Source organism: Ahaetulla prasina, chromosome 2 (genome assembly GCF_028640845.1).
Source record: "Ahaetulla prasina isolate Xishuangbanna chromosome 2, ASM2864084v1, whole genome shotgun sequence".
In the NCBI taxonomy this organism is placed as follows: domain Eukaryota; kingdom Metazoa; phylum Chordata; class Lepidosauria; order Squamata; family Colubridae; genus Ahaetulla; species Ahaetulla prasina.
Genome location: NC_080540.1, coordinates 3,194,724 through 3,222,477, shown reverse-complemented (window position 1 = coordinate 3,222,477; position 27,754 = coordinate 3,194,724). Strand labels below are relative to the sequence as shown.

Sequence of the window (27,754 nt, the reverse complement as noted above, 5' to 3'; positions counted from 1 at the left end):
TCCCCTGGGGACAGTTCCTGGCAGCTGCTCAGTCTTCCGCCTCGGCTGATGGTAGGGCTCGCCCGGGGCACTGCAAGGCGTGGCTGGCTTTGGGTTCCGCATGATCTCCCCATCCCTCTTTGTGTTGCTGGAGGCGGCCAGCCTGCTGCTGGGTGCGGACACCGCAAGTGAGTGGCGGGGAGAGCAGCCGCGGATCTAGACCGGAGAGCTGCTCCGCTTTCCCGACAAATGGGGATACCGGAGGAGCCGGACACGACGGGCACCGATTGGAACTCAACCTGCAGGGAGAACCCGGAGGAAGCTGTCTAAAGCGGGAAGAGACAGGAGATCCGGGCAAGGATGCGGGGCGGAGGGGAGAAGAGCTTCTTTGTACTGGGTGGGGAGGTCACTACCTAACAAGTAATAGTTCTCTCCACTCGCTACGGGCAGTTTTTGCTATCCGTTGCAGCTGGAATTTCCCAGCGCTGTGGGGGCGGGGCTTTCCTCCCTCTCACGTGATTGGCTCTGTCCCTCATGCCCTCTCTGTTAGAACATAGAAGATAAAGGATGCTAGAGTTGGAAGGGACCTCCAGAGGTTTCTAGCAGATTCACAGAGTTGGGAGGGGCCTTGTAAATCATCTAGTCCACCTCCAGCCACCCCTGGCCCAAGCAGGAGACCCTGCCCACATCATTTCTGACAGATCACGTGAAGTGTTAGTGCCACTTTATAATGCTTTGGTAAGGCCACACTTGGAATATTGTATTCAGTTTTGGTCGCCGCGATGTAAAAAGGATGTTGAGACTCTAGAAAGAGTGCAGAGAAGAGCAACAAAGATGATTAGGGGACTGGATTAGGGGACTGGAGGCTAAAACATATGAAGAACGGTTGCAGGAACTGGGTATAAAAATTTAATAAATAAATAAAATAAAATATGTCTAGTTTAATGAAAAGAAGGACTAGAGGAGACATGATAGCAGTGTTCCATTATCTCAGGGATTGCCACAAAGAAGAGGGAGTCAAACTATTCTTCAGAGCACCTGAGGGTAGAAGAAGAAGCAATGGGTGGAAACTAATCAAGGAGAGAAGCGACTTAGAACTAAGGAGAAATTTCCTGACAGTTAGAACAATCAATACGTGGAACAACTTGCCTGCAGAAGTTGTGAATGCTCCAACACTGGGAATTTTTAAGAAAATGTTGGATAGGCATTTGTCTGCAATGGTGTAGGGTTTCCTGCCTGGGCAGGGGGTTGGACTAGAAGACCTCCAAGGTCCCTTCCAACTCTGATATTATTATTATACTATTATTATAGATGGCAGTCCAGTCTCTTCTTCAAAGTCTCCAATGATGAAGCTCCCACAACTTCGGAAGGAAACTTCCGTTGGTTGATAGTTCTCACTGTCAGAAAATATATCCTTATTTCCAGGTTGAACCTCTCCTTGTTCAGTTTCCATCCATTGTTCCTTGCCTGGCCTTCAGGTGCTTTGGAGAATAGCTTGATCCCCTCCTCTCTGTGGCAGCCCCTCAAATATTGGAAGAGTGCTACCCTGTCTCCCCTGGTCCTTCTCTTCACTAGACTAGCTATGCCCAGTTCCTGCAACCGTTCTTCATATGTTTTAGCCTCCAGTTCCCTAATCATCTTGGTTGCTCTTCTCTGCACTTTTTCTAGAGTCTCAAAATCTTTTTTATAATGTGACCAAAACTGGATCAGTGGTGAAATCCAAATTTTTTTACTACAGGTTCTGTGGCCGTTGCTTGGTGGGCGTGGCAGGGGAAGGATACTGCAAAATCCCCATTCCCTCCCCACTCCTAGGGGAAGAATACTGCAAAATCCCCATTCCCCTCCCACTTCTGGGGGAAGGATACTGCAAAATCCCCATTCCCTCCCCACTTCTGGGGGAAGGATACTGCAAAATCTCCATTGTCTCCCCACTCCTGGGGGAAGGATACTGCAAAATCTCCATTCCCACCCCACTCTGGGGCCAGCCAGAGATGGTATTTGCCGGTTCTCCGAATTATTCAAAATTTCCACTATTAGTTATCTGAACTGCTCAAAATTTCTGCTACCGGTTCTCCAGAACTTGTCAGAACCAGCTCGATTTCACCCTAGTCTAGGTGCGGGCTTACTAAGGCTTTTTTAAGGTCCTACTTTTACTCAGATACAAAGGAACATTTCAAAATAGCAAGCAAGCATTTGAAATTCCTCTGTGGCTCTGTGGCTCAGACTGCTAATGCAGTCTGTTATTAACAGCAGCTGCCTGCAATTACTGCAGGTTCTAGTCCCACCAGTCCCAAGGTTGACTCAGCCTTCCATCCTTTATAAGGTAGGTAAAATGAGGACCCAGATTGTTGGGGGCAATAAGTTGACTTTGTATATAAATATACAAATAGAATGAAGACTATTGCTAACATCGTGTAAGCTGCCCTGAGTCTTCGGAGAAGGGCGGGATATAAATGCAAATTAATAAAAAAAAAAATTCTGCTGGCGGTTTATTTGCCAATGTGGAACGAGATGTTTAAAAAGGGGTGGGACTTTTACTGTGTCACTCTAGCTGCCATCTTGATATTATTATTTTTTTGAACTTCCAGGTGGTTTTTTTCCCTCAGCATATTCTTAGACAGTCTTTCTAGACTCTCAACATCTTTTTTAAGGCAGGAGACTTTATGTCATCCCCGGTCAAATGATTGTCTGGTCTATTTTTGAAATCCTCCAATCGATCAGAATAGAGCTAGAAGGTCTTCTAGTTTAACCCACTGCTCAAGCAGGAGTCCCTAAACTCTAGTGATGGAGTACCCACAACTCCGGGTGGCAAGCTATTCCATTGATTAATTGTTCTCGCTGTCGCGAAATTTCTCCTTACTCCTAGGTTAGGTCTCTCTTTAACAAGCTTCCATCCATTGCTTCTGGGGGTTTTGGAGAATCACCAGTGACTGTTGTGGTCCTCCAGCAGCCTGCGGAGTTGGCAATGGAGTCAGGAGGACAATGGGCAGTCTTGGAGTCAGGAGAAGGCCCGGACGAGGGCTCTGCATCTGAGGCAGAGATAGGGCCAGGGCCAACTGGGAGCAATGCGTGGACTCCGGAGCCTCCAGAGAGGCAGAGGAACAGGAGGAGTCTGTTCCTAGTGCACACATGCGAAGAGCTGCCAGAAGGCAAGAGCAGCTAAAGCAAAAAGGACAACTCAGGAGCAAGGCCAGGGGATATTGGCCCTTCCCATAAAGTTTTAAAGACCAGCAATAGCTCTTGAGTTCTTTGTAGGAAAGCAACTTTGCTACAATTGTTTCTGGTCAGCCTTTGAGGGGTTCTTGCCAAGAAAAGCCTTTGGCAGGGTGCCAAAGAAAACAAAGGTTTGAGACAAGGCCAAAGGACTTTTTCTGAAGGATTTTGTTTTGGAATTAATTTTGACTAAGTTGAGAATGAAGTAATTCTCAGCTGTTCTAATAAAATATATTTCTTTAGGACTGACTGTGTCTGGTAATACCTACTTGGGCCTAGGTCACAACAGTGACAGCCCCTCAAATCCTGGAAGACTATCATGTCCTCCTTCTCTTCTCATAGGTTAGTCATACCTAGTTCCCTCAACATTTCACCATGGCTTGGCAGTTTGACAGTAGTCCTTTGGGGTTTTCAGTTCCATTCAACAGCAAATGATGCTCACTGAATGCCTGCTTCTTTTCTTCCGGTAGCCGCCACTTCCCATGTCCTGCGCTATTTCTTCACCGGTGTGTCAGAACTGGGTCACGGCCTGCCCCGGTTTGTCATTGTGGGCTACTTGGATGATCAGCAGTTTGTCCACTACGATAGCAATTCCCGGAGGGACTTGCCACTGGGGCCTTGGATTCGGAAGGTGGAGGAAGACGATGCCCATTATTGGGACTGGCAAACTCAGCTTTCCCACAGCTGGGAACTCTACTTCCAACTGAGCCTCTGGAACCGCTTCAACCACACCCCGGGTAAGTGCCAGGGAGATGGGAGCTTGGCTACAGGCTGCCTTGCTGCATACCCGCCAAGCAGGGTATTAGCCTAGATCAGGGGTAGTCAACCTTTTTATACCTACTGCCCACTTTTTGTATCTCTGTTAGTAGTAAAATTTTCTAACTGCCCACTGGTTTAGGGGGAGATGCATCAGCTATTCTGGGACGAGGCTCTTCTGTTTGCGGTCGCACTATAGCGCCATTTAGTTTCACTTACGTAACATGAACTAAACTTACGCGCGGGTGATACAAATAGTATATTTTCAGAAATTTAAATTGTCACGGGGAATTTTATGAAAACCTAATGAAAATGTTTTTAAATAATGCTATGAAATTAGTAATAATAATAATAATAATAATAATAATAATAATAATAATAATAATAATAATAATAATAATAATAATAATAATAATAATAATAATAATAATAATTTAATTTGTATACCGCCCTTCTCCCGAAGGACTCAGGGCGGTTTACAGCCACAATAAAATACAAAAACAACACATACAATGCTAAAAACAACCATTAAAAAACTTATTCAGTTGGCCCCATTTAAAATACAATATCAACCCTGTAAAATTTATAAAAATTTAAAACCCATAAAATCAATTAAAAATGTTAAGAATTCAAGCCAGTCCAGCAAGACAAAATAAATAAGTTTTAAGTGCGCAGCGAAAGGTCCGGAGGTCAGGTAATTGTCGAAGTCCAGGGGGAAGTTTGTTTCACAGGGTAGGAGCCCCCACAGAGAAGGCCCTCCCCCTGGGGGCCACCAGTCGACATTGCTTGGCTGATGGCACCCTAAGGAGTCCCTCTCTGTGAGAACGCATCGGTTGCTGGGAGATAGAAGATGGCAGTAGACGGTCCCGTAAATATCCCAGTCCTAAGCCATGGAGCGCTTTGAAGGTAGTCACCAATACCTTGAAACGCACCTGGAAGACAACAGGCAGCCAGTGCAGTCTGCGCAGGATGGGTGTTACATGGGAGCTCCGAATTGCTCCCTCAATCACCCATGCAGCCACATTCTGGACTAACTGGAGTCTCGGGGTGCTCTTCAAGGGGAGCCCCATGTAGAGAGCATTGCAATAGTCCAAGCGAGAGGTAACGAGAGCATGAGTGACTGTGCATAGGGCATCCCGGTCCAGGAAGGGACGCAACTGGCGGATCAGGCGAACCTGATAAAAAGCTCTCCTGGAGACGGTTGTCAAATGGTCTTCAAAGGACAACCGCCCATCTGGGAGAACGCCCAAGTTGTGCACCCTTTCCATCGGGGCCAATGACTCGCCCCCAACAGACAGCCGCAACTGCAGCTGACTGTACCAGGGTGCCGGCATCCACAGCCATTCCGTCTTGGAGGGATTAAGCTTGAGCCTGTTCCTCCCTATCCAGACCCGTACGGCTTCCAGACCCCGGGACAGTACTTCGATAGCTTCGTTGGGGTGGCCTGGGGTGGAAAAGTATAGCTGTGTATCATCAGCGTACAGTTGGTACCTCACCCCAAAACCACTGATGATCTCGCCCAGCGGCTTCATATAGATGTTGAACAGGAGAGGCGAGAGAATCGATCCCTGCAGCACCCCACACATGAGGCGCCTAGGGATCCATCTCTGCCCCCCTGTCAACACCGTCTGCGTCCGGTCAGAGAGGTAGGAGGAGAACTACCGATAAACGGTGCCTCCCACTCCCAAACCCTCCAACCGGCGCAGCAGAATACCATAGTCTATGGTATCGAAAGCCGCTGAGAGGTCTAATAGGACCAGGGCAGAGGAGTAACCCTTATCCCTGGCCCTCCAGAGATCATCCACCAACGTGACCAAAGCCGTCTCCGTACTGTATCCGGGCCGAAAGCCGGACTGGAACGGGTCTAGATAGACAGTTTCATTCAGGTACTGGGGTAGTTGACGTGCCACCGCACTCTCTACAACCTTCGCCGTAAAGCGAAGATTGGAGACTGGACGGTAATTTCCTAAAACAGCTGGGTCCAGGGAAGGCTTCTTGAGGAGAGGTCTCACCACCGCCTCTTTCAAGGCAGCGGGAAAGACCCCCTCCCGCAAAGAAGCATTTGTAATCCCCCGGAGCCAGCCTCGTGTCACCTCCTGTGTGGCCAGCACCAACCAGGAGGGGCACGGGTCCAGTAAACATGTGGTGGCATTCAACCTTCCCAGCAACCTGTCCATGTCCTCGGGAGTCACAGGGTCAAAACTATCCCAAACAGTCTCAACAAGACGAGTCTTGAACCTCTCGCCTGGATCTACCCAATTTTGATCCAATCCGTCCCGAAGCTGAACGATTTTATCGTATAGATAACCGTTAAACTCCTCGGCATGCCCTTGTAATGGGTCCTCCCGCCCCTCCTGTTGAAGGAGAGAGCGGGTCACCCGAAACAGGGCGGCCGGGCAGTTATCTGCTGATGCAATGAGGGAGGAAACATAAGAACGCTTCGCATCCCTCAATGCCACTAGGTAGGTCCTACTATAGGACCTAACTAGTGTCCGGTCAGCCTCAGAATGGCTGGATCTCCAGGCACTCTCTAGGCGTCTTCTCCGGCGTTTCATCTCCCTCAGCTCCTTGGAGAACCAAGGAGCTGGTTGAAACCTGCGCCAGGTCAGAGGCTGCAAAGGCACGACAAGGTCCAAAGCTCCAGCTGCGGCCTGTTCCCAGGCCGCAACTAGTTCTTCAGTTGTGCCGCGGGCCAGATTCTCAGGAAACGGCCCAAGCTCTGTCAGGAACCTCTCTGGGTCCATCAGGCGCCTGCGACGGAACCAACGCATTGGTTCCGTCTCCCTGCGGTGGTGGGTAGCGGTCCGAAAGTCCAGACGAAGGAGAAAATGAACTGACCATGACAAGGGCTCGACAACTAAATCATTTAAAATCAGATCATTCAACCACTGGCCAGAGATAAAAATCAAATCTAGGGTGCCTCCCCTGATGATCTCGTTTAGCCCCTTGGTACTCCGAAGGGCTGAGGGAGAAAAGACGCCTAGAGAGTATCTGGAGGGCCAGCCGCTCCGAATCTGACTGGATACTAGTTAGGTCTCAAATTCAGACCTATCTAGTGGCGATGAGGCTGGCAAAATGGGAGTATTTTTCCAACCTCATTGCATCAGCAGATAACCGCCCAGCCGCCCTGTTTAGGGTGACTCGCTCGCTCCTCCATCAGGGAGCGGTAGAGGATCCCTTAAAGGGTTGAGCTGAGGAATTTGGACAATATCTATTTGATAAAATCGCTCAGATTCGGGAAGGGTTGGACACAGATTGGATGGATCCAGACGGGGTGGGGGAGGCAGGTCTTGATGTTATTATCTGGGATGAGTTTGATCCTATGGCTCCTGAGGACATGGACAGATTAATGGGGGGATTGAATGCGACCACATGTTTATTGGACGCGTGTCCCTCCTGGTTAGTACTGGCCACCTGGGAGGTGACACGAGGCTGGCTCCAGAAAATTGTGAACGCTTCTTTGATGGAGGGTGTTTTCCCTGCCGCCTTGAAAGAGGCGGTGGTGAGGCCCCTCCTCAAGAAGCCTTCCCTGGACCCAGCTATTTTAGCAAATTATCGTCCGGTCTCCAACCTTCGCTTTGTGGCAAAGGTTGTCGAGAGTGTGGTTGCCCCAGTACCTGGATGAAACTGTCTATCTTGATCCATTCCAGTCTGGTTTCTGGCCTGGTCACAGCACGGAAACAGCCTTGGTCGCGCTGGTTGATGATCTCTTGAGGGCTCTGGACAGAGGTTGTTCCTCTGTCCTGGTCCTATTAGATCTCTCAGCGGCTTTTGATACCATCGATCATGGTATCCTGCTGCGCCGACTCAGGGGACTTGGAGTGGGGGGCACTGTTCATCGGTGGTTCTCCTCCTACTTTCCGACCGGTCGCAGACGGTGTTGACGGGGGGACAGAGATCGACCCCAAGACGCCTCTTATGTGGGGTGCCGCAAAGGTCGGTTCTCTCGCCTCTTCTGTTCAACATCTATATGAAGCCGCTGGGTGAGATCATCCATGGTCTTGGGGTGAGTTGTCATCTATATGCTGATGATACTCAGCTCTATATTTCCACCCCTAATCACCCCAACGAGGCTGTTGAAGATGTCCCAGTGCCTAGAGGCCGTACGGGTCTGGATGGGGAGGAACAGACTCAGACTCAATCCCACCAAGACCGAGTGGCTGTAGATGCTGGCGGCCCGGTACAGTCAGCTAATTCCATCACTGACCATTGGGGGCGAACTATTGGCCCCCATGGAAAGGGCCCGTAATCTGGGCATCCTCCTGGATGCACGGCTGTCTTTAGAAGATCATATGATGGCCGTCGCCAGGGGAACTTTTCATCAGGTTCGCCTGATACGCTAGTTACGCCCCTTTCTGGATCGGGCTTCCTTATGCACGGTCACTCATGCCCTTGTTACATCCCGCCTGGACTACTGTAATGCTCTCTACATGGGGCTCCCCTTGAAGGGTACCCGGAGACTCCAACTGGTCCAGAATGCGGCTGCGCGGGTGATAGAGGGAGCACCTTGTGGCTCCCGTGTAACACCCCTCCCCTTCGTAATCTGCACTGGCTCCCGGTGGTCTTCCGGGTTCACTTCAAGGTACTTGTTATCACCTTTAAAACGCTCCATGGGTTAGGGCTGGGATATTTATGGGACCGCCTACTGCCACCATTAGCCTCTCACCGACCAGTGTGCTCTCACAGAGAGGGCCTCCTCCAGATACCGTCAGCTAAACAATGTCGGCTGGCGACCTCCAGGGGGAGGGCCTTCTCTGTGGGGGCCCCTACCCTCTGGAACGAGCTCCCTCTGGGGCTTCGTCAACTCCCCGATCTCAGGTCCTTCCGCCGCGAGCTGAAGACGTTGCTGTTTCGAAGAGCAGGACTAGCTTGAACGTAGTTTTAAATTGGGGTTTTTAAATCAGGGGTTTTAAATGGGGTTTTAAATTTGTATTTAGAAGTTTTAGGAATTCAATTGAATTTAATTTTCTATTCTTTTTTGCTGTTTTATATGTATTATATGTTTTTCTGTTGTTTTATTGGCTGTGAACCGCCCTGAGTCCTTCGGGAGATGGGCGGTATACAAATATAATAAATAATAATAATAATAATAATAATGTGGGTAGGGCCGTCAACTAATTGAGTCAGGTCCATGGCCGTCATGGAAGCCATGAACTCCCGGGCCGTCGAGGATGCCGCGCCAGTCAAAAGTCAATTAAATTTTAAAAAAGGAAAGTGCTTCAATATCGGACAAAACACCGACCGCCCACCATGAAAGATGGACCGCCCAGTAGTGGGCGGTAGGGATCAGGTTGACTACCACTGGCCTAGATGATCTCTAAGATCCTTTACAGCTTTTCCATTCAAGGATTTTATATAATGGATTCTCGCATTGGATTGGTGTCAATTGTAGAGATGATTTTAGGACAGGAAGGATTGAGATGTTTAAAGAAAATTCAGCAAGAGATTTTGCGGTCTGGAGAGTGCAACACTTGTGAGAAAGAAACTCAAATAACCACATCTTCATTTTGTTTAGTATAAGGTGGAACAAAAAGTGATTTGGACAGGATTCTATTAGAATAATTAATAGAATAGATGATTCTAGATGATTCTACTAGAATAATTCTTGCAATCTTTGCAGTATCCTTTTAATTGACCAGCCTACCATAAAGGGCTGAATTAGTTGGGGTTTGAATACAGGTAGTTCTAGATTTACAATAGTCCATTTAATGACTGTTCAAAGTTACCACGTCACTAAAAAAGTGACATGGCAGATTTTCACATTTACGATGATCCTCTTTCCCGACAGTCACACAATCAAAATTTGGACACTTGGCAACTGACTCACGTTTAGGATGGTTGCAGTGTCCTGGGGTCATGTGATCCCCCTTTGTGACCTTCTGACAAGCAGTCATTGGGAAAGCCAGTTTCACTTTACAACCGTGTTACTAATTTAGCAACTGCAGTGATTCACTTAACAACCGGAGCAAGAGAAATCATAAAATGGGGCAAGCAAAATTCACTTAACCAACGTTTTGCCTAGCAACAAAAATGTTGGGATCCATTGTGGTTGTAAATTGAGGATTATCTATAGATCAGGGGTGAAATGCTACCGGTTCGCACCGGTTCGGGCTAACTGGTAGCAGCAGCGGCACGAGGCTCCCACCTGGCCATCATTACTTCCTGGTTTTAACCAGGAAGTAACCCATTTTTGACCCCTGTGCATGACCAGAAGGCTTTGTGCATGCGCAGAGGATCCAAAATTGCACGTGACACGCGCACGCACTTCCAAACCGGTAGGGAAGGTAAGTAGATTCCAGCCCTGCTGTAGATGATCTCTATGGTATCTTCCAAGCCTTTCATTACATCTCTGATACTGAGCGACCTATGCAAACTTCACCAAGGTGTGTTTTGCAGGCTTTCACACCTGGCAATGGATGCATGGTTGTGAGTTACGACAAGATGGACGTAAAGAAGGCAGTTCTCAGTTTGGCTACGATGGGGCAGATTTCCTCAGCCTGGATAAACAGACCCTCACGTGGACAGCAGCCGACTGGCGGGCCCAGGTCACCAAGCGGAGGTGGGAGGCCGATCAGGTCTGGACTCAAGGCCGGAGGAATTTCCTAGAAGGAGACTGCATTGAGTGGCTGCAGAAATACCTGAATTACGGCAAGGAGTCCCTTCTCAGAAAAGGTGATGGGCTGTGGGTTGCGTTGGTTTATCTTTTATAATAGATCACCTGAAGTATTAATATCACTTGATAATGCCTTGCTAAGGCCACACTTGGAATTCTGCATCCAGTTTTGGTCGCCATAATGTAAAAAAAGATGTGGAGACTCTAGAAAGAATGCAGAGAGGAGCAACAAAGATGGTTAAGGGACTGGAGACTAAAATATATAGAAAACGGTTGCTGGAATTGGGTCTGCCTAGTTCAGCGGTCACCAATTGGTAGTCCATGGACCACTGGTGGTCCGCGAGAAAATTTTGGTGGTCTGCAGAAAAATTATTTGCATTTTTGATATTGCACTAAATCAGGGGTCCTCAAACTACGGCCCCTGGGACAGATATGTGCAATGAACGTTTGTGTTGCTGCAGAGTCTCCCCCTTCGGGGTCTTTTTGTGTGGGTCAGAGGAGGGGAGAAATTCCACCTTGAGGTCTGCTTCAGCCTCCTGTTGTGGGGCTTTGGGCGAAGGCTGGAGGGAAGTGCTGCTGGTGGTGAAGAGCCTGAGGGCCTTGTTCCAGTGGGACTGCATCATGGCCTGGAACTGGCTGACCATCTCAGCCCCCTGAGTCTCCAGGCGCCGGTACCTGGCCTTGCACTCCTGCACGTCTTCCCTCTGCTTGGAAAGCCTATGCTTCTAGTCCTCAGTGAGGTGCTTCTGCTGAGTCTCCTCAGTCAGATCCAATTTGAACTGGGCTGTTTTGCCAACTCTTTCTTGTGGTGGCTGCTTAGCTCCAACACCTGCTTCTTGTTGGGGCCCTAAGAAGCTCAGGTGGGCAGGTAAGGATGGGCTGGGAGAGGAGGGGCGAGTAGAGGCCGGCAAGGTGCCCCTTGATGTGAGTGACATCAAGTTGGGCGCGCCCACCCAGTCACATGACCACCCGGCCGGTTATTAGGCAGATCGTATTAGTGGTCTGCAGGATTTAAAATTATGAATGTAGTGGTCCCTGAGGTTTGAAAGGTTGGGGAACCCTGGTCTAGTTTGATGAAAAGAAGGACTAAGACTGACATGATAGCAGTCTTCCAATATATCGGGGGCTGCCACAAAGAAGAAGAAGCCAACCTATTCTCCAAAGCACTTGAAGGCAGGACAAGAAGCAATGTATGGAAACTAATCGAGAAGAGAAGCAACCTAGAACTAAGGAGAAATTTCCTAACAATTAATTATGGAACTACTTGCCTCCAGAAGTTGTGAATGCTCCAACATTGGGAGATTTTAAGAAGAGATTGGACAGCCATTTGTCTGAAACGGAATAGGGTTTCCTGCCTGAGCAGGGATTGGACTAAAAGACCTCCAAGGTCCCTTCCAACTTTCTTATTGTATTCTATTCTATAATGACAATAACTTTTGCTAGTGGTGGGGTAGACTGGATGACCTCTGTGTCTTCTTACACTTCAAGGTTTCTATGAGTTCAATCACGCTTCATGGATTCCTGGACTGCTCCAGAATTTGTGCAGATGATGGTGTGAATGAACAGCCCAATCCTTTGCAGAAAGTTCTCTTCCGTAAATTCCTTTCACTCAGAAATAATCCTGTATGCCACAGTATGATAGCCAGGGGAGACACTGACCTCCTGTAAAGGAAGGGAGTGAAGAATTAGAAAATGGAATCAAATGCACACCTCTGGAAGGGAATTATTCACTTTTGGGACAACTTCTGGGAGAAAGTAAGGCTTAACACCACTATGGTATGGTTTAAACCAGTGGTAGTCAACCTGGTCCCTACTGCCCACTAGTGGCCATTCCAGCTTTCATGGTAGGCGGTAGGGGTTTTGTCCGATACTGAAGCACTTTCCTTTTTTAAAATTTAATTGACTTTTTAAAAAATTTTCATAGCATTATTTGAAAACATTTTCATTAGGTTTTTATAAAATTCCCCGTGACAATTTAAATTTCTGAAAATATACTATTTGTATCGCCCGCGCATAAGTTTAGTTCACGTTACGTAAGGCGCTATAGTGCAACCACAAACAAAAGAGCCTCGTCCCAGAATAGCTCGCACATCTCCCCCCACACTACCCAGCTGTAACAGACAAGCAGAGCTGGTAGCCAGCGCCCCCCCCAAACCCAATCCACGGTGGGCGGTTAGACAATTTTACTACTAACAGAGATACAAAAGTGGGCGGTAGATATAAAAAGGTTTACTCCTGGTTTAAACTCTGGAACTTTGGGCTTCCTTCCCAGGGCATATCAAAACAGAGGACCAGGAATGGTCCAATCCTGCTTCTGATATTCAACAATAGCAGGCAGAGGTATTGGACTGCATTGCTCATCATCCTTCACTGTTGACCATGCTGCTTGGGCTAGATGGGATCTAGAGTCCTGTTGCATCTCCAGATTCTGTCTCTTGAGTCTCAAGCCATCATTTGGCCGATGATTAAGAATGTTTCAATTTTTGCAGAACCTCCCGTGGTGACAGTCACCCGGAAAGAGAGCTACGAAGGACTGGAGACCCTCATCTGCCGTCTGCACGGCTTCTACCCCAAAGAGGTTGACGTCACTTGGAGGAAAGGTGGGGAAATCTTGGAGCAGGAGACCCTCCGTGGTGGGATCACTCCCAATTCAGACAGGACCTACCACACCTGGCTCAGCATTGAGATCGACCCCAAGGAGAGGGAGCTGTACAAATGTCATGTGGAGCATGACGGTCTTCTGAACCCCCAGGATTTCTCCTGGGAGAAGCCAGGTGAGTGGTTGCAGTGGAAGGACGGGGTGTGTGGATGTCGGGGAGTGCATGTTAAGACTTATTTACGGGGTGCTGTTCTTGGTACTTCCCCATACTGCTAATATCTAGATTCAGTCTAGAAACTAGAGCAACTAAGATGATCAAAATTATGCATATACCCACGTATATTATATGACACAGAGAAACAACACAGTGTAGTTTCGATTTATGCATGTACATGGCAAGAAAAACAAATCTTGCAAGTTTACCAGATGGCATAGGGAACAAAGCTGTTACAGAATTGGGTAGTCCTGCTAGAAATACTTTGAAACTTCCTTCCAGAGGGGAGCAGAAGGAGAAACAGACCATAAAGTGGGCATGTGGGATCTCTAAGAATGCTTCGAGCTCTAAGTCAGGAGGGCCTTTTACCAAGTTCGCTTGGTTCGCCAGTTGCGTCCCTTCTTTGACCGGGATGCCTTATGCACGGTCACTCACGCTCTGGTTACGTCTCGGCTGGATTATTGCAATGCTCTCTACATGGGGCTGCCCTTGAGGTGCACCCGGAGGCTGCAGTTAGTCCAGAATGCAGCTGCGCGAGTGGTAACGGGAGCCGTTCGTGGCTCCCATGTAACACCACTGCTCCGTAGTCTGCACTGGCTTCCTGTAGTCTTTCGGGTGCGCTTCAAGATTCTGGTTACCACCTTTAAAGCGCTCCATGGCTTAGGACCCGGGTACTTACGAGACCGCCTGCTGCTACCTTATGCCTCCCACCGACCCGTACGCTCTCACAGAGAGGGCCTTCTCAGGGTGCCGTCCGCCAAACAATGTTGGCTGGCGGCTCCCAGGAGTAGGGCCTTCTCTATGGGAGCACCAACACTCTGGAACGAACTCCCCCCTGGCTTACGTCAAGTGCCTGATCTTCGGACCTTTCGTCGTGAGCTTAAAACATATTTATTCATTCAAGCAGGACTGGCATAAATAGTTGTTTTTAAATTGGGGTTTTAATAATATTTTAAATTTTTTAAATGTTTTAATTATCGACCGCATAGTAATAGTTCATTTTAAATTCTTTTAATTGTATATATTCTGTGTTTTATTTTGGCTGTACACCGCCCTGAGTCCTTCGAGAGAAGGGCGGTATAGAAATTTAATAAAATAAAAATAAATAAATAAAAAATAAATAAGCCAGAGGTGTTAATCACAAGGCCCGCAGGCTGGGTGCTTAAATCTGGTTAGTGGGGCTGGCCAGGAAACATCAAAGGACCATCCCGCAGTGCCTCTGCTGGCCAAAACAGGCTGTGTGTGCCCCCCCCCGCCTCCCCCACCCCTACAGCCTGTTTTTGGTCACCCCAGCCTTCAGCAGCATTCTGCCGGCTGAAAACAGGCCACACGGAGGCCCTGCAAGTTTTCGGGCTCCCAGACCTCCAGCAGCACTCTGGTGGATGAAAATGGGCCCCGCAAAGGCCCCACATGTCCCCCACATGGCCCATTTTCGGCTGGCAGAGTGCTGCAGGAGGACTGGAATGGATTACAATTATGTGGCCTCAAGTAACTGCCTGATCTTTTTTTTTTAAATTTGCATTTATATCCCGCCCTTCTCCAAAGACTCAGGGCGGCTTACATTGTGTTAAGCAATAGTCTTCATCCATTTGTATATTATATACAAAGTCAACTTATTGCCCCCAACAATCTGGGTCCTCATTTTACCTACCTTATAAAGGATGGAAGGCTGAGTCAACCTTGGGCCTGGTGGGACTTGAACCTGCAGTAATTGCAAGCAGCTGCTGCTAATAACAGACTGTCTTACCAGTCTGAGCCACAGAGGCCCTGTGACTAATGACTAATTGACGGTCATTTCTATTTACTAGCCTGGAAATTTACCTCTGCTGTTAGGTCTTGTATTATCATGTTATTTATGCTATTATGCTTCCTGTGGTCTTTCGGGTGCGCTTCAAGATTTTGGTTACCACCTTTAAAGCGCTCCATGGCTTAGGACCCGGGTACTTACGAGACCGCCTGCTGTTACCCTATGCCTCCCACCGACCCGTACGCTCTCATAGAGAGGGTCTCCTCAGGGTGCCGTCCGCCAAACAGTGTCGGCTGGCGGCCCTCATGGGTAGGGCCTTCTCTGTGGGAGCATCGACGCTCTGGAATGAACTCCCCCCTGGCCTACGTCAAGTGCCTGATCTTCGGACCTTCCGTCGTGAGCTAAAAACATACTTATTTATTCAAGCGGGACTGGCATAATAATTTTGATTTAAATTGGGGTTTTATTAATATTTTTAAATATTTTAAATTTAATTTTAATCATTAGCCGTTTTGTAATTTTGCTAGGTCTTAATTTGTTTTTAATTGTATATATTTTGTATTTTATCTCCGGCTGTACACCGCCCTGAGTCCTTCGGGAGAAGGGCGGTATAAAAATTCAATAAATAAATAAATAAATAAATAAATAAATAGTTAGTTGAAAAATAAAAATACAATAGTATAAATAGCTTTTCTGCCTGGAAAAGCATTTCACTACTAAAGAATGTGTTATAAATTTAGAAATAAAAAGTTTAGTGGAGTATGAAGATATAGGTAATAAATGTTTGCCAATAATACCTGGTTGAAGAAAGGAAAATGGTTATACTTGTAAAGAACTGTGGAAAGAAAAAAGAGAAGGGGAAAAAAAAATATTGACCCTGTGTCAAATGCCCACCAGGGCCACCGGCCCTCCGAAGTCAAACATAACCCTGATGCGGCCCTCGATAAAATTGAGTTTGACACCCCTGCTCTAAGTATATAGTGCTTATAAGCAGTAGCCTGAATAACAGGAAGTGAGTTTCCTATATTCTTCTCGGCTGTCCTTACCACTCTCTGTATGGACTTTCTATCTGAGGCCAACTTTTTGTTCTTTTCTTAGTTTCATCTGTAACGGGGATCCTCGTGGGCAGTGTCCTAGGTGCTCTGGCTGCTGCTGTCTTACTGGTAATTGGGATCCTGTTCTACACCAGTAAGTAAACTGAGATTTCTTCCAGTTGGTAGAAGCTTCTTGGTGGCAGTTTCCGCCTCCTTCCTACTCTCTGAGAAAAACACTTCTCTTATAATGGGCAGGGTCCGAAACTCATAACATTCAACCCAACACTTTCTAAACATGGATCAATGAGCAGAGCAATCCCCATCAATCACGAGAATGGAATCTGCCCATGGATTAGTCCTGGAAGTCTCTAAATAGAAAGGGCCAAGCAAGGGGTAACTGTTGTGTCTTGTCCGCTCTCACCGCAGCCGGGGTCTGCTTATCTGCTCCCGAACACGGAGGAATGTATGCCTCCCGGCCCCAGTACTGGCTCCATGCCCAGACAAGCTGCAGAGGAGGGAGCATCCCCCGGCCCCAGCCCTGGCTCCATGCGCAGGCAAACGGAGCAGCTAGACCCCTCCCCCTCCTCCACAGCATGTGAGCCTGAGGAAAGTTTACTTCCAACAACAGCTGATTGGAGTGACCCTGGCATCAGAAGATTGGATAGGCGGAGGCAACAGAAGGAAGGGAGGGGCAGGCCTTAATGAGTGCTGAGTCATGGAGCCACACCCCATGGCCTATATAAAGGATCTGCTTTCTGGCAGTCTCTGAGTCAGGCAAAGTCGAACTTATCTTGCTGAAGTCACTTACTGGTCTCCTGCCTGCTCTGAGGACTTTGCTAGGACTTTGGGCAGAGCTGCAGAGGCAAGCCTGATTCGGATTTCCCTGACCCGGCCGTCAGCGGAGGAGTGGGACACGACAGTAACCCAATTCTATCTCTTTCAGACTTTCCTGCACGTGGTCTCCAATCTTTGTGGTCTGGCCCAGGGGTGTGGGAGGGGAGGAAATGGTTCCATGCAAGCGGCAGGTGCATACATTCACCTATTGTTTGCATCAACCGATTCCAAACAAGCCATGACACAGGACCTGGCCACCGCCTGGGGATTGGGGACCCCTGTCCTATATTGCTCAATGGTGGCAGCTCTTCTGCTACCAGTTTGTTTTGGCATCTAGAACAGAGGTGTCAAACTGACAGCCCGCGGCTTTGATGTGTCACACATGGGCCACCCCCACCCCAGCTCCGCGAAGGCACAAAACGTCCCGTGATGGCAATGTGACAACGCGGGTTTGATAACCGCAATCTAGAAGAACAGGGCAGTTGTCAAAGGTTCTTCTGGATCCAAAAGACATCCAGGTACCTCCAGAAATTTCTCTCCTATCTTGACATGGCCCACCCAGTGCAAAATTGAAGAGCTTCTCCAGTTGTTGACTTGCTGACTTCCTACAAGCTGTAAGCGAGGCGCACATTCTTAGTGATTGTCTTGTATCCTATTGTTGTGCCTCGTCCTCCCTCCTCTCCTCAGCCGGGCCCCTCCCGCCTCCTCCCCGGCCTGCTATCAGATTCAGAGTCTGATAATGAAGAGGAATGGCCTGGCATGCCTCCAGCCCCCAGCCCTGGCACCATGCCCAGACAGAATGTCAGGAATGAACAAACAAACCTCACTCCTACAGCGTGTGAGCAGGGAGCCAGTCACGTGCTAGAATTACCGGCAGCAGAATCAGAGGAAGGGAATCCACAGTGGACGGATCCCTGCTTCCAGAGATCTGAGAGGCGACGTCAGCAAGGAAAGGAGGGGCAGGCCTGCTGAGTCATGGAGCCACACCCCACAGCCTATATAAAGGATCAGCTTGAGTCAAGCAACTTTGAGTCAAGCAAAGTCTCATCTGGTTTGCTGAAGTCACAACTTGGATACCTGCCTGCCCTGAGAAATCTGAAAAGAATTTTGCAAAGCTGCAGAGGCTTTGTGGCCACGCTTGATACAGACTTCCCAGACCCGGTCGTCGGAGGGGGAGGGGGACACGACACCTATAGGCCCCCTGGCCTTTCCAAGTGAAGGCATGCTCTCAACCTCTTGGCCTTCTAAGCTTCTGGTTCTGCTAAGAATTGGGCTAATGGTTCTTGGTCTGCTGAGTGTTTAACTAAGTAATTAGTTACTGGTTCACTGTCTGTAGAGGGACACGGTGGGTCAGTGGCTAAGACGCTGAGCTTGTTGATCGAAAGGTCAGTAGTTCGGCGATTCAAATCCCTAGTGCTGCGTAATGGGGTGAGCTCCCGTGACTTGTCCCAGTTTCTGCCAACCTAGCAGTTCGAAAGCACATAAAAAATGCAAGTAGAAAAATAGGGACCACCTTTGGTGGGAAGGTAACAGCATTCTGTGCGCCTTTAGCATTGAGTCATGCCGGCCACATGACCACGGAGACGTCTTTGGACAGTACTGGTTCTTCGGCTTTGAAACAGAGATGAGCACTGCCCCCTAGAGTCAGGAACGACTAGCACATATGTTCAAGGGGAACCTTTACCTTTTACCTTACTGTCTGTGGATTTTTACTGATTGTCAGATATAATGACTTATAATACCATGGGAAGAAATATCCATCTGGTCCAGTTCCAAGGCAGGAGAAAGGCATTGGAGAAAAAAATGGGGGCTGGAGGCTGATTGGAAAGAGGGTCCATTTATTGACGAATTAAAATTACATGGGTTGTGGTGCAGCTGACCACATGGAGTTGCGCGTGAGAGGTTTTTATACCTTCTCTTGGGCTTTGCACTTGAGCTTCCTGTTCTGTGCAAGGACATTTGTTCTATTGGCTGTTGTCAGACTCCCATGGGGCCATGTAGGGGTTATGTGCGGGTTATAGCTGGCTCTATAGGTTATCTGAGCTCCCAGGTTTTGTTGAGGTTTTCTGGGGGTGGTGCAACTGAGGGTGATGCAGTGAAGGGGCTTGCGTTCTGAAAGGGTCTTGGGAAATTCCTAGTGTGGCTTAATGGCTTTTTTCTGTGTTGGGCCTTGGGTGATGGCTATTTGCTTATGAATAGAGCTATCTAGTTCTCTATACACTCTTTATCTCTTAAGTGTTGACATCTGCTGAGGGCTATTAAGAAAGGTGGGGACTGCTTTCTCCCTCTTAAAAAAACATGTTTCTCCCTTTCTCATCCAGGGAAATATAATATTCTGCCTTTTTAATATTTCTCAAAATATCCTTCTAGGAGAGGAGTGGGTGCTAACTTTCTACAATAAGGTACTTCAGGTGTGGAATACTTAAAACTCTGTAACCATTTCATCATTATAAACCTAAAGTTCAACTTTGGGGAATGGGGGATATCTTCAAATCAGCATGGACTCCTGGCAATTTCCCAGACAATCCCTGTGATTTTCTTGGCAAGGTTTTTCGTAAGTGCTTTGTCGTTGCCTGTTTCCTAGGTTGACAGAGAATGACTGGCCAAAGTCACTCAGCCACCTACCCTGCCTAAGGTGGGACCGGAAAAGCATGGTCTCCTGGTTTATAACCTTAACCTTTATCCTAATCTGGCCCTCAATTGGGCCTCTGTGGCTCAGACTGCTAATGTAGTCTGTTATTAACAGCAGCTGCCTGCAATTACTTCAGGTTATAGTCCCATCAGGCCCAAGGTTGACTCAGCCTTCCATCCTTTATAAGGTAGGTAAAATGAGGACCCAGATTGTTGGGGGCAATAAGTTGACTTTGTATATAAATATACAAATAGAATGAAGACTATTGCTAACATAGTGTAAGCCGCCCTGAGTCTTCGGAGAAGGGTGGGATATAAATGCAAATTAATAAAAAAAAATTAAACTAGGTGTCAGCATTCCAGAAAGCCCTCCTTGCAGAAAAGACTCCGACGCAAACATCTTTCAAAGTTCTTTTACTAGCATAGGTAATCTGGCACAGTTGGTTGAAATCCGAATCTGGGGATCCGGGTTCCTCCTTCAGTAATGCAAACTCCAAAATCCTCTCCCTCATGATCCCTCTGCCGATCACATGCTCCAATCTTCGACCGTCCCATCTCGAGACGTCACTCCGGCCACTCCTTCTCCAGATGCGAGCTCAGCCTGACCTTGACTGGCAGGAAGAATGTTGTTCTGTCTAATAATCCTGTCTACCACCACCACCCTCCCCTACTTTCCCCCACAGGAGAAAGTGGCAGCGTGTGGAAGCCTTTGGCCTAGTATGGCTTCCAAAGCTGACACTAGGACTATTACAGTTAGGCTGCAAAACTCAGTCTCTCCATGGGAGATGTCATGTCCCACTCCCCACTCCGATGAACGAGTCAAGGAAGTCCGTGACAAACTTGGCAACGAAGCCTCTGCAGCTTGCCAAGTCCCTTCGAGGTTTATCAGGGCAGGCAGGAGTCCAAGTTGTGACTTCAGCGATAGGGTCCGGTATCAGCAAACTCGATAAGACTTTGCTTGACTCAAGGTTGGAATGCCAAAAGCAGGTCCTTTATATAGGCTATGGGGTGTGGTTCTATGACTCAGCATTTATCCAGGCCTGCCCCTCCCTTCCTTCTGCTGGCGTCGCCTCTCAGATCTCTGGAAGCGAGGATCCTCCCACTTCATCTGGATCTGCTGTCTGGGAAAGGGAGGGGTCAGAAGGAGTAGGCCCGAGCAATTCCAATACCTGGCTGACTTCCTGCTCTGACGGCTGAGCCAAAGGAACACACGCTGTATGAGTGAGGTTTATCAGGGTTGTCCTCCCACTCCTGGAATCCTCTCCGGGCATGGGGCCAGGGCCGGGGGCTGGAGGCATGACAAGCCGTTCATCTTCATTATCAGACTCGGAGTCTGATAAAAGGCCTGGTTGGAGACGGGAGGGGCCCGGCTGAGGAGAGGAGGGAGGACAAGTCACAACAGATTTGTATGTACCCAATGGTGAAATCTGAACCGGTTTGCTACCGGTTCGCTGGCCGCGCATGCATGCTGTGTGCCAAGCGTGCGCTTGCGCGTGCATGCACATTCACAGCAAATGCATGCTGTGCGCGTATGCATAGCACACGCCAAAGGGAGGCTTAGGAAGGTAAGTTGAACAGCAAGGGGGGGAAATCAGCTGTGGCGCATGATCTTGGGAACCTTTTTGAAAACTTTTTTAAAAGCATTTTTTACTACCGTTCTGTCGTGTCCCACTCCCCCTCCGACGGCCAGGTCTGGGAAGTCTGTTTCAAGCGTGGCCACGAAGCCTCTGCAGCTTTGCCAAATTCCTGTCAGAGTTCTCAGGGCAGGCAGGAATCCAAGGTGTGACTTCAGCAAACCAGATGAAACTTTGCTTGACTCAAATTGCTTGACTCAAGCTGGTCTTTTATATAGGCCATGGGGTGTGGCTCCGTGACTCAGCACTTATCCAGGCCTGCCCCTCCCTTCCTTTTGCTGACGTCGCCTCTCCATTCTCTGGAAGCGGGGATCCGTCCAGTGTGACTTTCCGTCATCCTGATCTGCTGCCGATAATTCTAGCACGTGGCTGGCTTGGTGCTCACACACTGTAGGAGTGAGGTTTGTTTGCTCATTCCTGACATTCTGTCCGGGCATGGTGCCAGGGCTGGGGGCTGGAGGCATGCCAGGCCGTTCCTCTTCATTATCAGACTCTGACTCAGATAGCAGGAGATGAGAGGGGCCTGGCTGAGGAGAGGAGGGCGGGCGAGGCACAACACGTTTGGGCGAATAGGTAGTAAAAAAAAATGCTTGAAAAAGGTAAAAAACAGGTTCCAACGATCACAGTTGTGCCGTGCAATCATCGGAACCTTTCTAAAAACTCTTTAAAAGCATTTTTACTACCTATTCGCCAGAACTGGTAGTAAAAAAATGCTTTAAAAAAGTAAAAAAAAAAAAAAAGGTTCTGACGATCACGTGGCACAGCTGTGATCATCAGAACCTCTTTTTAAAAACCTTTTAAAAGCATTTTTTACTACCATTTCTGGCAAAAAGGTAGTAAAAAAATGCTTTAAAAAAAAAAATAAGGCTTGGACGATCGCAGCTGTGCCACGTGATCATCCAAGCTTTTTTAAAAACTTTTTTAAAGCATTTTTTTTACTACCTATTCGCCGGAACCGGCAGTAAAAAAATGCTTAAAAAGTTTTTTTAAAAAAGTTCCAATGATCAGCTGAGTATTGCAGGTCGCTCAGCTGATCATTGGGACTTTTTTTTTTTTTTTTTACATTTTTTAACTAGTGCTTCGGCAAACCAGTAGCATTTTTTACTACTGCTTCGGGTGAACTGGACCAAACCGGTAGCATTTCACCCCTGTATGTACCCGTTTGCTGCCATCCTGGGGTGGGGGGGTGTCATCTGGTGTGTTTGCGAACTAGACTAGGTGCTGCTAAATTAAAAGGCTAATCTCTGAAACTACACTCTAAGGCGGGATAGTCAACCTTTTTATACCCACCACCCACTTTTGTATCTCTGTTAGTAGTAAAATTTTCTAACTACCCTCCGGTTCCACAGTAACGCGCCGTGTATCATCGTCTGCGCATGCCTCTCGTGCTTCATGGATTGGGTTTGGGGGGGCGCCGGCTACCAGCTCTGCTTGTCTGTTACAGCTGGGTGGTGTTGGGGAAGATGCACGAGCTATTCTGGGACGAGGCTCTTTTGTTTGCGGTCGCACTATAGCGCCATTTAGTTTCACTTATGTAACATGAACTAAACTTACGTGCGGGCGATACAAATAGTATATTTTCAGAAATTTAAATTGTCACGGGGAATTTTATGAAAACCTAATGAAAATGTTTTTAAATAATGCTATGAAATTTTTTTAAAAAGTCAATTAAATTAAAAAAAAGGAAAGTGCTTCAGTATCGGACAAAACCCCTACCGCCCACCATGAAAACTGGAACGGCCACTAGTGGGCAGTAGGGACCAGGTTGACTACCACTGCTCTAAGGCTTGGATAAAATATTAACTTACACAGCCCTTTGTAAAGTGTTAAAAAGATTGGGTCTAACTTTTTCTTTGTGTTTTCAGAAAAATGGCGCAAGGGGTACCAAAATGCATCAAGTAAGTGAACACAGCCTCTCTGAAATGGAATGCGTATTCATGGCACTCACGGAAATTCCCAGGAAGCGCTTCCACACTGGGAGGGCTCCGAATTGGCCAAGATGGCAGACAAAGCGTCACAATGCATACTGCTGTACTTGCATCAAATTGGGCACACATTCAAAAATTGGGAGTGGGGTGAAAGGTTACATGGCAACACTCACTCTGCCATATTTTCAAATTTTACCCCTACACACACACACACACACACACACATACACACTGTGAGTGGCACTGGATGTAGCCCCCACCCCCCCAATGCACACATCAAAGCAGCCATCAGAAGAAATAGTGACAAATTGGTCCAAGTTTTGAGAAGGACATAAGGATGATAAAAGTCTGGAAATGAAGCTATAGGAGGAATAGTTACAAGTATCTGGAGATGTTTGGCCTCCAGAAAAGATGAGCAAGAAGAAATGGGTTAGCAGTGTTCAAAACTCTGAAGGGGTGTCACCTAGAACAGGGGTCTCCAACCTTGGCAACTTTAAGACTTGTGGACTTCAACTCCCAGAGTTCCTCAGCTGAGGAACTCTGGGAGTTGAAGTCCACAAGTCTTAAAGTTGCCAAGGTTGGAGACCCCTGACCTAGAAGAAGGAATAGGTTTATTCCCTGTTGCTCCAATGGGCAGGATCAGAAACAGTAGATTAAAACTACTGAGAAAGAGGATCTGGATGAAAATCATAGGAGATTCCTGATTATCAAAGCTGTCACTCAGTGGATCAGGCTGCAGCGTGTTGTCATGAGTCCTCCTTTGCCAGAGACCTTCTAAGAGAGGTTGGGTGATCATATTTCGTGGATTCTATACTGGGCAGGAAGTTTGACCAGATGATCTGATTTTTCTACTTTCTGCGGAATAAGAGCATGGTATATATCCAAAGAGAAAAATGACTGTGAGAAAGAATCATAAGGTTTCCGGGCCAATGAAGGAGCTCTTGTCCCATTGAAGGCTACCTCATTTGTAGACCGATGAGATCTTCCAGTGGGTAGACTCAGTGAAGAATTGTCTTCTCCAAATTAAGTTCCCCCAATGTATCAATGTCAGTGATATAGCCACCGATTCTCAGGGAGAAACAACTAATTCATATAGCCGTGATGGTGAACCTATGGCACACGGAGCCATATCAGTGGGCACGCAAGCTCAGCTCTGGCACGCATGTGCATGCCAGCCAGCTGATTTTCAGGCCTTCTGGGCCACCTGGAAGTAGGGAAACAACCTGTTTCTTGCTTCCGGAGGGCCTGAGGGGGTGGGGAAGGCCTGTCTTTTGTTCTCCCCAGGCTCCAGAGCCTCTCTAGGAGCCTAGGGAGGGTGAAAATGGCCTTCCTCACTCCCCAGAGGCCCTCTGGAGGTTGGAAATGGCCCATTTGCCAACTTCCGGTGGGACCAGAAGTTGGGAAGCAGGCTGTTTCTGATCTCCGGAGAGCCTCTGTGGGGGAAAGGCCATTTTCACCTTCCCCAGGCTCCTAAAGAGGCTCTGGAACCTGGGGAGAGCAAAAAACGGGCCTACCGGGCCCACTGTGCCATCACATGCCAAAAGCAGGGGAGCGCAGGGGGGGGTCATGTGTAGGGGCAGGGCGCATAGAATTATGGGTGTGGGCACATACGTGTGTGACCACAACCCCCACGCGACCCCCACTTTTGGCACACAATGGCAAAAAGTTTAGCCATCACTGTCACATAGTATTTAAGATGGGTGTGTGTGTGGTTTCAACGTGTGTCTGGAATAAGCAAAATACTGTAGAATGATCTTCCTCAAGTTGGTGTCCTCCAATAGAAAATTTGTAGGAAGAATACCAGTAGTTATAGGTATCCGGAGATGTTTGGCCTCCCGAAAAGATGACCAAGGAGAAAACGGGATAGGTTAGAATAGCTCACATGTCCTCCAGTGCAAATAGGAGAAGATGGGTCAGAAAGAGTGGAGACTACTTCTGTTTGACCATATTGACATTCTTCTTTCTTTGATTTTCAGGGAACAGCCAAGAATCATCTTCTTGTGGCAATGGTATGTAAGAATCAGAATCAGAATAGAGCTGGAAGGGACCTTGGAGGTCTTCTAGCCCAACCCCCTGCTCAAGCAGGAGGCCCTATACCAGGGGTGAAATGTAAAAAATTGTACTACCAGTTCTGAGGGCCTGGCTTGGTGGTGGTGGGGATAATGTAACTGGGTTGGCGTGGCCAACTTTTTTTAAAAAAAACTTTTAAAAGCATTTTTTCTACAACCTCACACATCTTAGAATTGTCAAGGTTGAGACACACTACTAGACAATTATCTTCAGAACTGCCTTAGTGGGATCTGTACCGAAGAGGGGTGTCTACATGACCTTTAAAGGGACTTCCAACTCTATTCTTTTTTTTCTTTTTTCTTTTAATTTGAATTTATACCCCGCCCTTCTCCGAAGACTCAGGGCGGCTTACACTGTGTTAAGCAATAGTCTTCATCCATTTGTATATTATATACAAAGTCAACTTTTATTGCCCCCCCAACAATCTGGGTCCTCATTTTACCTACCTTATAAAGGATGGGAGGCTGAGTCAACCTTGGGCCTGGTGGGACTTGAACTTGCAGTAATTGCAAGCAGCTGCTATTAATAACAGACAGACTTAGTCCGTTGAGCCACCAGAGGTCCTCTATTCTATTCTAGATCCCTTTTCATTCCTCCTCTTTGTAGTTTGTCTATTTTTAGCTCACCCTCTTCTGGCTCATTTTTAATTTCAGATATAGTGGAATGACTCGCGACTGGTAATCTGGATCAGAGGTTTTCCCGCCTGAAACTCATTAGATGTGTGGAGGCAACAATTGCAAACCCAGGAAGATGCTGGACTGGCCGGCTAGATGGGGATCGGTGCATCTTCATTTTCTTCCTTCTACTTCTTTGATCCCGGAGATCCCCTGGGAGTATTAATTGAGGACAGATTAAATTTTCGTCTGTTGCGGTTTGACTTTGACGGCGTAAGAACCAGCACAAAGGACGTAAAAGTGTGATAAAGGTTACAGCCTGCAGGATTATCCTTGATTTTTGAGAATACCTACCAGTTTTCAGGGGACGTGGTGGCTCAGGGGCTAGGACGTTGAGCTTGTCGATCAAAAGGTTGGCAGCTCAGCGGTTCGAATCCCTAGTGCTGCCGTGTAACGGGGTGACCTCCCGTTGCTTGTCCCAGCTCCTGCCAACCTAGCAGTTTCGAAAGCACATAAAAATGCAAGTAGAAAAAATAGGGACCACCTTGGTGGGAAGGTAACAGCGTTCCGTGCACCTTTAGCGTTGAGTCAAAGCTGGCTGAGGAACTCTGGGAGTTGAAGTCCACAAGTCTTAAAGGGACCAAAGTTGGAGACCTCTGCTCTAGAAAGAGTGCAGAGAAGAACAACAAAGATCATTAGGGGACTGGAGGCTAAAACATGAAAACCTGTTACAGGTACTGGGTTTGTCTAGTCTAGAGGTGACATGATAGCAGTGTTCCAATATTTGAGATTGAGAGTGTCCACCTAATTCTCCAAAGCATCTGAAGCAGTGGTGAGTTGCTCCCGGTTCGGTCCGGTTCTTGCGAACCGGTAGTAACAGTGGCGGGAGGCTCCGCCCACCCAACCGGACATCATCACGGACAATCTCCGTGTACGCAGAAGCACCCGCACACTCCCGCCCCGAACCAGTAGCGGAGGTAAGTAGAACCCACCTCTGACCTGAAGGCCGAACAAGGAGTGATGGATGGAAACTAATCAAAGAGAGAACTGTCAGTGTTCCAGAAAACCCTGTCAGCTTTGGAAGCCATACTAGGCCAAAGGCTTCCACACGCTGCCAAGAAATTTCCTGACAATTAGAACAATCAATCAATGGAACAGCTTGCCTTCAGAAGTTGTGGATGGTCCATCACTGGAGCTTTTTAAGAAGAGAGTAGACAACCATTTGTCTGAAGTGGTATAGGGATTCCTGCCTGAGTAAGGGGCTGGATTAGAAGACCTCCAAGGTCCCTTCCAACTCTGTTTTTCCGTTAGTCTGATTTTGTCATCTTATTTACATTTAAGGTACTGCCTTTCGGGATTGTTGTGATTATTTTGCTGTGTTGTACACTTCTGTAAACTGCTTACTGTAAGAGAGAGCAGTGGTGGTGCAGTGGTTAGAATGCAGTATTGCAGGCTAACTCAGCCCATAGCCAGCAGTTTGATCCTGAACATCTCAAGATTGACTCTTCCTCCCTCCCTCCCTCCCTCCCTTGCTGTGGTGGCGCCATGACTAAAATACAATATTGCAAACTAACTCTGCCCACTGTCAGCAGTTCAATTCTTATGCCTCAGTATTTAGGAAAAAGATGAAAGAATTTTATATCTCTCCTTTGGGTTCCTCTCTTACTTCAAGATATGGTTTAGATAGAACTGATCTATTTATTTCTTAATAAATCCAATTTTTGCTACAAAAACAAGAAGTGTCCATTTCCATTTATTGGTCATTGGATTCGGCTCGTGCGAGTGAATTCTGCTTGCATGATGACCTGGTTGAAAAAGAAACAAATTTATATTTCTATACTGGATAGGTAACAAATTCATAAATAAATAAAACATAAACAGATTCACC

General features: G+C 47.6%; 1 protein-coding gene across 2 annotated transcripts; it reads left to right on the top strand.

Moving 5' to 3' along the window:
• Nucleotides 1-7: 7 nt before the first annotated feature.
• On the top strand, nucleotides 8-27,610 carry LOC131192787 (major histocompatibility complex class I-related gene protein-like). Of its 2 annotated transcripts, none has more exons than XM_058172305.1 (8): nucleotides 8-167; nucleotides 3,663-3,929; nucleotides 10,345-10,620; nucleotides 13,051-13,335; nucleotides 16,220-16,309; nucleotides 23,120-23,152; nucleotides 25,159-25,191; nucleotides 25,906-27,609. In XM_058172305.1, exons 1-8 carry the CDS (start codon nucleotides 101-103, stop codon nucleotides 25,917-25,919), a joined length of 1,065 nt encoding a protein of 354 aa, XP_058028288.1. In that variant the 5' UTR covers nucleotides 8-100; the 3' UTR covers nucleotides 25,920-27,609. The 2 variants fall into 2 exon arrangements, with proteins under 2 accessions (XP_058028288.1, XP_058028289.1); XM_058172306.1 differs by having other exon boundaries at nucleotides 65-376; nucleotides 25,906-27,610.
• The last annotated feature ends 144 nt before the right edge of the window (nucleotides 27,611-27,754 follow it).